Source organism: Panulirus ornatus, chromosome 71 (genome assembly GCF_036320965.1).
Source record: "Panulirus ornatus isolate Po-2019 chromosome 71, ASM3632096v1, whole genome shotgun sequence".
Lineage (NCBI taxonomy): Eukaryota > Metazoa > Arthropoda > Malacostraca > Decapoda > Palinuridae > Panulirus > Panulirus ornatus.
Genome location: NC_092294.1, coordinates 13,727,083 through 13,737,625, shown reverse-complemented (window position 1 = coordinate 13,737,625; position 10,543 = coordinate 13,727,083). Strand labels below are relative to the sequence as shown.

Sequence of the window (10,543 nt, the reverse complement as noted above, 5' to 3'; positions counted from 1 at the left end):
TGGTATGCACACATACATATACCTACACATGTACATACATGTATACAGAACCAGGAGAATATGCAAACATATATTCAAAGATCATCATAATCTTCCTATCCAGTCAATATACTACTGTTTGGCCTCTGTCTCATGGTGCAATAATTATCTTAACCATGATATTTGTTATATATACTTCAATACTTATTGAGTATAATCTACATCAAGTATGAATAAAAGGTTCCCAATATTCACATTCATAAACTGCAATACACTGAAATACATCCAATAAATATTTATTGTTTTTGAGTATGAAGTCAAAGCATTACTTTAGCTTCTAGTTTACATAGAGGGCTTTCACAAATGCCATAACTTCTTAGCTTCTGAGATTTGTAGCCCTAAATGTATAAAATACTTTAATGATAATACATTCTTGTACTTTTCCATGTTTATGATTAACCATAAGGATTCTCATCCTAATAAGTAGTTTCAGTAATGTAAGGACAAGTAAGAAGTTCAACTTTTAAAATCTTTAGCATAAGTAAAAAATATAAAATCTGCACACACTCTCAAGAAGGGGACAGCACAGTTAAAAGTATAACATTTGCAACTTGAAGACATACCATCAATCTTTGGTGCTAAGTTAACAATCTAATACAGTATATGCAAGAGCTCTTTGCTCTCTCATCCAAAGGCCCCAACAGAGCTAATCCTTCAACACTTTGGACTCTGCTGCACATAGTGAAAAACAATACAATAAGAGACCTTATTCAAAACTCTTTTTAACAACTTAGCGTTGCACCACATAGTGAAAAACTACATAATCATAAACATATCTTATTCAAAACTTTAATACAAATAGATGAGGTTCTTTAATCTTAACCAAACACAAATATAAACAATGCTGGTATATCTAAGGAATTCTATCCATCTTGAACACATTCTCTATCAAGTATCTCAAATCTTAATATTCTGATAGAAAAATCTGTGTATGATTTTTAATCACTGCAATAAATACATAACTTTGTCCTGACAATGATCCAATACCCATGTGGCAGATTCTCAAATCAACTATCTTCTCAAATGTCTAAATGGACAGCTCTACATTTTCTATCACAGTCAGTACAATCTATCAGTTAAAAGTGTTGGTACAAAAACTTTTTACATATTTTTATGAATTACCTCTTAGTTTCAAATCATCTGAAAATTTTCATAACACAGTTTTCTTACACTTTTAAGTTACTTTGAAGTTTACCCCATCCTCTACACCTAAATGTTTGGTCTGCATAAGTTAATGTCAGTTCCATTTTGGACTTCACTAACTACATGTTCATCTGTAGTTACTGCCAGAGTTTCCTCCTTTCTTTCTTCACTTTCCTCCTTCATTGACTTTGTATCATCACATTCCACTGTACTATTTGCATTAATCAAATCATCAATGGTGTTTCCATTGCTGTACGTTTTGATTTCTTCATTCTTCACACAGTCTGGCAATATATCACTATCATAGTGCTCTAGATTCAATTCACCTTTCAAATCCACTTTTGACTTCTTTCTGCCATTCAAATCACTATCTTGTGTAATCTTATTTTGTCTTTTATTTCTGATCACCTTCTTGTTTTTCACTCTTTCTGCTAAATCCTTGTCTTTTACCCATTCTTCTGGTATGGTCCATTCTATGGGGTCAAAGTCATCATGATTGGAATTTAATATCAATCTACCATTCTGGTCATCTTCGCCTTGTCTGCTCTTCCTATGTTCATAAAACAGTCTCTGCGTCAGCTTCATTGGGTCCTCATCAGGGTTGTATTGAAGCATCTGAATGCCTAATAGCTCTAAAAGCTGCTCCATGACATCATCGACATAAGTATTGATGATCAGGTCTGCATGGCGGTCCTAACATACAAAAGAAGCAAATGACAAAATGTAAAGTTATTCTGTACAAAATACTTTTATTCCTTACCCTATGAATATTTTTAAGAACTTCCTGTTTTCCTATGAAGATTCCTCACTCTTGCATTCTGTTGTGGAGACTCTGCACATGGAATGTTTTGAATTTTTTTTTTTGCAGTTAAACAAGCTAAAGTAAGTCGGTTGTCTTAGCTGACCACAACTACATTCTTGACTGCAGTATATAGTAAAACTAATTCTGTGACATTCACTACAATAACAAGCTTATTTTAGTTTTACTGACCTACTTTTCCCTCTTACCATATAACTAGGTGATCACATGTATGTGAACCATCCTTTTTCTTTTCACATTTCAAAAACTTTATTTCTCGGGGCAATTGGGTAACAAGTTTACCCCGTAGCAACAGTCATCCCTACCCAATGCCAGCCTGAAGAGCTTGAAATAGGGACCCCAACACCGTAAAATCCTACAAAAGGTAGATCCAAGTATGCACTTAATCCATCTCATACTTATGAGAAAAGAGTTTATTTAAAATGTACAAATAAAAAAAATCCAGAATGCTTAGGACCTGGTCATTGCTAAACTTTTTCATAAATAACTTAATCATATCAAAAAATACATTAAAAATCTAAAACTTATGCATTCATCATGTTTAGGCTAGGTTATCACACTTACTCTCTTCTTACTAGGTATATGCACACTGTCACAATAACTATAAACTAATTAAGTATAATAAAAACAATGACAAAATCATAATTCTATCTCAACAGAATTTACCAAATTTCTGAAGCTTCTAGAATTTTGATGCTGTACCTGTATTACAAAACCAACAGAATTTATTTTCTACTTGTCTATGACAAGCAGAAGACCTCTTGTTTGAATAATATCCATTTTAAATGTGGATTCTTCTGTTTATAAATGTTAACTTTATGTAATATATCTAAATGTATGCAAAATGTTAAAAAACATATTTACTGTATTCACCCTAAAGTCTTCCTCATCTCTGTTCATAAACAGTGTAATGTAGGGCAGGGCAGAGACCGACAGTAACATAGATGCAGTACTGGGGTAGGATGCCATTATAGGTGGGGAATAAGAGAGAAAACAACAGAAATCACAAAAATAACTTTGAAAAGCAAGGAACACTACTGCCTCGAATTCAAATTGGAAAATCAGGTGTAATTTTGGTGGAAATCTTAAATGTACAGGAATCTAGATTTTGGATATTTTTGTACACTGTATATTAAGACTTAACATCTACCTGTTGAAGGAAATATAATCAACAAGCCCTGGCTGACCACAGAGGTGACACCATAAAAAAAAAGGATGGCTGTCAAGAATAAAAAAATACACCTGAAATAATTTTTTCAAAGTTCTGGTTCATATTCCCTGACCATAGTCTCCCCTTGAAGGAGTTCCAGCTGGGAACAGGAATCAGAAATATGGGTAGATAGGTAGAAATGTAATAATACAAATGCTATAACTTTCTATTGCATTTTGTTTGTTCATCTACTCCAACTTATCCTTCTCCTTATCTACCTGTACTATCTCATTTGCAAAAATCTATGGGCATCATTTCCAAGTTGCAAACAAATAATGCCACCAACTACACTAAAGTACTGTATTTTTTCATGAAGGTTTGATACTCTAGTATCCATCTCTAAACCATGCACAGATAAGTACAAAATATTTGCAAAACTGATTCATACACTGAAAGCATATTAATGAAAAAGGAAGGCCAAATATCATCTACCTCATTTGTGCTATAACATAATTCAACATAAACAACTCTTTGACTAATATCTTGAACATCATTAGGTTACTGATACAAGAATGTTTGAAGGACTACATGCAAGGTGTTGAAAAAGGGTTCTTCAAGAAAACCTATTTTGATTCTCAAAAGTACCTTAATTGTTAAAAGTATATGCTAGGAATTCTATATATTCAGAGTTATAAGCTATTAAGAAATGTGGTCAACTTAATCATAATTTACCTGTTTTGTTGGCTGAAGGTTACATATAACCAGTTTACCCCCTCGCTTCTTTGTATCTACAGGGATATTACCACTGGGCACAATCTGAAGGGTTGTTCCCAAACAAATACTAAGGTCAGCAGCACTGCAAAGACATCACAACCAAAGAAAATTAAAATGGAAATTTTCTTTCCATTACACAGTTATGATACATATGTTACCTTCTTTCAAACATATGCACCACGATCAAACCTCATTTCTCAACTTCTACCTCTTTATAGTTCTTTGTTTATTCTGCAAATCTACTCTGTATAGTTATCATGATTTTACATTAAATACCCTGCTTAATTCAAAAACCACTAACTGGGTAAAGATGAACTGACTTCAATAGAGTGATTTTGTACCAAACACCATAAATACCCCTCTGTGTTACCCACCATGCATGAGAGATGGCCAAGTCAAGATCAGCATCAGGCAATCCGTCTTCCCAGTCCAATACATTATCATGCAACTTCCCACGACACCGTCTACCATTCCCACGCTTCCCTGGACATGACTTCCCTTCACTCTTCTGTCCAACAGTTGTCACTGCTGTGCCTCTTACAAATTGTCTGTCAAAAATCTTCATATTAGTGATAAACTGTGATTCTTAGATATTTGCATGATGTTCCAATTCTTTCCTGTGCCAAGTACCAATATAGCATATCTTACATACTCTGAACTGCATAAGTACACATCAATTTTTTCTCCTACAGTGTAAAGAACAAGTCTTATGCCAACTTGGCATGTCAAAGCATATCTTAACTCATATCAAATTTTCTTCTGCATTTGCTTACCTATGGCAGTAGTTGCATTTATCTACGAACATGTCACCATGAAGCTCAGACAGTTTTTGACGTGGCAACCCTGATCGCAAGTGAAGACCGTCTATATTCTGAGTGACCACATACTGCACATATCCTGATGGTATTACAATTAAATCTCTAATAAATGAATAATACATTGACAACGTGTTTTTAACAATGTTTAGTTAACACACACTGCTTCTCTTTTCTCCTTAACAGCATGCATGCTTTCAAGAAAAAACATGAGTTTTTTCAAAGTCAATATAAGAATATTAAATGTAGCTTCCTACTCTACAGCAATCACATAATGCCATATGATTTCCTATCATGTGCAACCTAGGTATTTTTGTGTATAAAGGGTGAGGGTGAGAGTGGAGACATCAACTGAGTTTCATAAATCAAAATAGCATTAAAAAAGAAACATTAAGAAAAGGCACTAGGAAGCGAAACACTTGTACTATGCCTAGGACTGCAGCTCTTCACTGACACCACTGGTCTATTGTGAACAGATCTCTTAAATGGTTCATTGGTAACTCATCCAATGGAGCCTGCTTGGATAGTGGGGCATAAAATTTACCCAACACTTTCCCAATAAAATAAAATTCATATTCATGTAGAATAAATTGAAAAGTATTTAGTAATCAGTAAAAAAAAAAAAAAAGAGCATTATCAATGAGTAAATAAAAGTGAAATGCACAAACCTTCTCCAACCCTAGGCAAGATTACTGTATCAGTCAACACACAATTTACAAAAACTACACATTCAAATCAAGAACGAATTATCCATGCAAGACAATAGTAGCTGTCAGAGTGTCTAACACACAACACTAAGCATTTATGTACCACTTACCATGGCGTTCTAAAGCAACAATGGCCATGTGGGTGTGCGTTGGCCTGGCATCATCCCAAGATATATTAATGTCCGGCTTCAATCCCTGCTTCTCCAAGGTCCATACTCCTTTTGGACCCCTGAGCAGAATTTTAGAATAGTAATATGTAATTAGTAACAAATTAGCTGATTTTGGGAAAGAAGAGTTTAGAGTAAGTTCTGTAATTAGAATAATTAATTTCAAAAGTCCTGTTTCTCAAAATATAATGGGTGGTTTTGTAAGAGTCAAGTATTTCTAGTTGTCTAAAACCAAAAGAATCTTCATAATGGACCACTTGGTACTCTCAAGTGGTCATGATCCTCCCCATCATGTTAAAGCCTGGAGTAGCCTAGTCCTTTACTGGCAATCATACTTTGATAACATACTTACCCATTTTTGTGACCGTGATCATTTTACCTATCTATCTATTTATCTATCTACCTATCCTTTTTTCTCTTCTTTGATTGTGAGTTCTTCCTGAATAAGCTAAGATGTGTTGTCAGTCACCTCACCAAGTTTTATCAGTTCAAATGTTTCAACAAAACTAGTAACCAAAAATGAAAATCTGGAAAGTGGACTCGAGCTTCTCACAAGACTGTTCTCTTACCACAATATTCATTCAAGTAAAATTTCAGACATGTACAACACACAGTTATATGAGGGATGTAAAAGGAAAATGCCATACAGAACAAAACAGATGAATGACAAGTGACTCTTAAATAGTGTGCTGACCAAGCAACAGGTAAAATTAAAAAAAAAGGGGGCTAAAGTAAACCCATCTAAAGACACTTAATTTGCAATTGCCTGATCTACTTATATCAAGACAATACTTAAGGCAAATATGACAGCACTCATAATGATTTAAAGCATGAAAATCTTCCTTACGACATTGTATAATCTAACCTAACCTAAGGAAGGAGGCTTATGAGACTCAGAGACTTCATCAAAGAAAAATTCATAAATCTTTCTTTGAAGAATACTGTCTGAATTGTTTAAGTTGCTCTTAAGAAGTGATCTAAACTCTTTTATATTATTAGTGCTGGAAGTCATCTCTAATTAGATGTCACATTAGCTTCATTTAGGGAGTTCTGAAAAGTCTGCATACAATCAGCTACGTTAAAAAGAATGAAACAGTTTCTAAAATGTTCCTTATCTACAGCATTACAGGACAGAGAATAGACTGCTGACTGACACAGTGCAGTGAAAATGATTCAAAAGAACCTTGATTTAAGCAAACAAATGAAAAGATATGAAGGATAAGGTATTCTAACATGATTACCAACATCAATATTCATTTTTTGTGTCTAGTGATATGAAGTATGAATTGCAATGTATAACACTTTTCCAGACTTAGCAACTTTTTTTTTTCAACAGCAACTAAACCACTTTTCCAGAGGGTATCTGTAATGAATCTTCTATCATTATTTACCATGAAAACACTTATTCAAAGACTGCAAAGTCAGAGACACATGTAATGCATCTTTATTACTTACCTAAAATCCGGTATCCCTGCAGAAGTACTAATGCCAGCCCCAGTGTGAAAAACCGTGTGTCTAGATTCCTTTATCCATGAGGCCAACACTTGCACTTTTTTCTCCACTTCCTCCAAGGAATCAAATTTCTGTATCAAAAGTACAGTAATCAATTAGTTGACTGAGAAAACTTGCTGCAAGGATTCTTACACCTTAGAAGTTATATTCTTAAAGTCAATTTGGCGTTCTGTAACTCTTCATAGGAAAATATTAGGTTCACGTGAGAAAGTAATGAATTAATAATGAAACAGCAAACAAACCACTAAATACAATCCAATTACTTTCTTAAGAATGTGCTTACTTCCAAGTTCTATATACTACAGTAAATCAGTACTTGTTCTTCAAACACTTGCTCCGAAAAAAAAATACTCAAAGCCCAGCGTCGAGCCCACCAAAACACACATCATCAACACACTTTAAGACTTTTACGATACGTGAAAATACTTTGAGAATCTTAGGCTAATATCAAGGTATAAACATAAGTGACCAGGAATGGTATTTAAAAGATGGACATCCATTCATATCAAATTCACAGATCCTACAATTAAGACTCCCGTAACCAGCAAGACTAAGGGGGTTACAATTTCCGCATTCAATTAACAGCAGGATAGTAATTTGGTTAGGTTTGGTTTGGTTTACCCATTTGGTTTCGTAAAGTTGAAATAAGATTAGGATTCTGCATGTCGGGAGAGACGTGAGTCAATCAATCTCTTGCCAGTGGCAAGATCTCACGAAAATTTGATACGACTAGACATCCAGCTCCAGATGTTTTGTGTCAGTATTAAAATAACTGTGATACTGATCAACTGCTCAATAACATTTTCATTGCATCTAGATTGAATACGCAATGGAAACCGTGTTCTTAATTCTGCTGCAAAATAATGACACCAAACTAAGTTAAATCAGAACAAATAAAAAATTCTACACCATATGGATGTTTACTTCAGGTAATACGGTATAAATAACTTCCCTTTTCTTCAAGGTCCTGCTTTCTAATGCCAGGCTGTACAATAGACTAATAAATAGACATAAAATGGGGCAAAAACCCATTACAATCGACACAGTACATTTTCTAATCCATCCAGATGATTTGGAATCATGCAGTGTGAGGGAAGGAAAACAAAACCATACTTTTCCTACAAATCATCATCAAATACAAAACTAAAATCAATAAACAGTTGGAGAAATTTCATGTCCTTCAGTACCTGATGTAAATACCTGAAATAGTGGAGACTCGCCCAATTATCCAAAGGGTAAACATTATGAATCCTAGCTGCCATTATAGGCATGAATACACCCATCATATTAATACAATCACATGGAAATGACAGATACAATCTGTGAAATATATTTCGAGAAGGCTCTTGCATGGTGCCCATGCCACACACACAAAAAATGGTGAACGGTACATATTAGCCTTACGAGCCGGCTAATTCTCCAAGCTATTACCTCTGGTAGTCCGAGTTTGCCCTTGTTCTCGTAGCTGCTCAGGCCATCGGCATAGCTGCAGGACATCTTGACTTCACCCAAGTTGATGTCTTCTTGATGCCACACTGGCCAGTGTAAACATAAAGGACGTGTACAAAACTCTCAATAACAAAGGAACCAACCAACTGACCTCTTTATATTTTACTGACCATCACAGCCAAAATACAGTCAAATCTTTACCTCTACCCATACTTTAGACATGTTTTTAAGTATATAAAGTCCCTAATGGTTTGTTCTAGGTCTGGAAATGGTTTTATTTGGTATTTTACACTTTGTTTTTCAGTTTCGTCGAGATTCTCGTATGCAGCCCAGCGCACCGGTGCGACCCACGAGGTACGATAACATACCAATACGTAAGGTAGCTTTATAGTTCATATCAGAATTATATTTTAATATATCCATGAAATTCATTTATATTTTGATAATTACATGCCTTATTAGTTACGAAAATAAATGGTCAATCAAATTCTCGGTGTCAGTTTGCAGAGATAACCTACGGTATGACTGGGTAAATAATTGATGTCATTATCAAACTCACATTAGTTAATTCCCTTGAATATGGTTATTAATCAATAGTCCTGGGAGCCAAGACTCAAATATTGCCGGCAATAGTCGAGTCACATAATTTCTGATGCAGTAAAATCTACATCCACTGCCTTTCACTGGGTATTCGTCAAATTCACTGTTCAGACGTTCATCTCGGTCTCGGAGTGATTTAGGGAGCAGTGAGAGACCTAAACAATCAACTGATCAAACTGTCCTAAATAATTCCCAATTATGTGGAATGATACACAACTGCAGCCATTCCCTGGACATATGAAAACAGTTGCGCGGAGAATTGCTTTTGTACGAAGGATTGGCGCACACTGCTGGTAGGAGACATGGAAGCTCATATATATATATATATATATATATATATATATATATATATATATATATATATATATATATATATATATATATATATATATATATCACCCTCACTATCACTCTCCTCATTTCATGAGAATATAAGTCCTACTTAATGTCAGGTACTGCTCCCTGATGTCTAGTAGGAAATGGTAGCCCATACTTCAACAGAAGCAGGGAAAGGTCATTGGTAGCCATGCGCTCCTATGACAAAGCTGAAAAAAAAACATTGGGGGGAAGGATGACACATAAGAAAAAGATCCTTGAAAACATCATGGAGGGAAGGCTAGTGATAATAACCCACCAATGAATTCACAAATTCTCTCTGCTTAAGCAAACAGACGAATGCAAATCAGATGCCGACTTCGTCCTTTCTGTATGTGAATCCTAATGTACAATTATTCTTTACACCTACACATAACACCTGCTCAGACTTAGGAGGGCACAGAAAAATGACCTCAAATTTTGTCTTTCCTCTCCTTAATTTAGGTTTTATCAGTGTACCTAAAATCAAGATTCAGTTTGACAATGAATATCGTATTACAGATTTTTTTTTTTCTCCTTCTAGCTGAAAGTTCATTTTACGCAAACATCTCGTTTGAACAGGAGAGGAACTAAATGAGTGTTTTCTGAGGGGGTAGAGAACCGTGTGGTGGTTTTTTACAAATTATTTAGTGTACTTACAGCATAACGTTAACTATCTATGATTCAAAGCAGTGTTCTTTGTTTCTTGAACAGCATTTCCTTATGCACTGAAGCAGTTACTCACACCTAACGTTTTCAGTGCCTCCATGCAAGGTTATAAATTTACGTTTGTGCGACTGTCCAAGCGAACACTTACCCCTGACATTATCTCGCATTAGTTATCAAAAGTAGGTGTTGTATTTTACTACGAGAAACATGGTCAAATATCTACTTCACTATAGTCTACAGCTGATTCTCTCTACCTTTTAGCCGTCTCTTTCAGAACCCCAGCTATGCTGTCTCAAATGGCTTGGCTTGTATCCATGAATCGTTTCTGATTTATCAAGTCTATG

General features: G+C 35.0%; 1 protein-coding gene across 1 annotated transcript; it reads right to left on the bottom strand.

Annotated features, from left to right (window-relative positions):
* Positions 1-8,902, bottom strand: Sirt6 (sirtuin 6). The gene is made up of 7 exons (XM_071660384.1): positions 8,559-8,902; positions 7,071-7,198; positions 5,559-5,677; positions 4,700-4,823; positions 4,301-4,474; positions 3,885-4,008; positions 1-1,875 (listed from the first exon to the last, which is right to left on the bottom strand). The coding sequence occupies exons 1-7, from the start codon at positions 8,622-8,624 to the stop codon at positions 1,249-1,251; spliced, it is 1,362 nt and encodes a 453-aa protein (XP_071516485.1). The 5' UTR covers positions 8,625-8,902; the 3' UTR covers positions 1-1,248.
* Between the last annotated feature and the right edge of the window lie 1,641 nt (positions 8,903-10,543).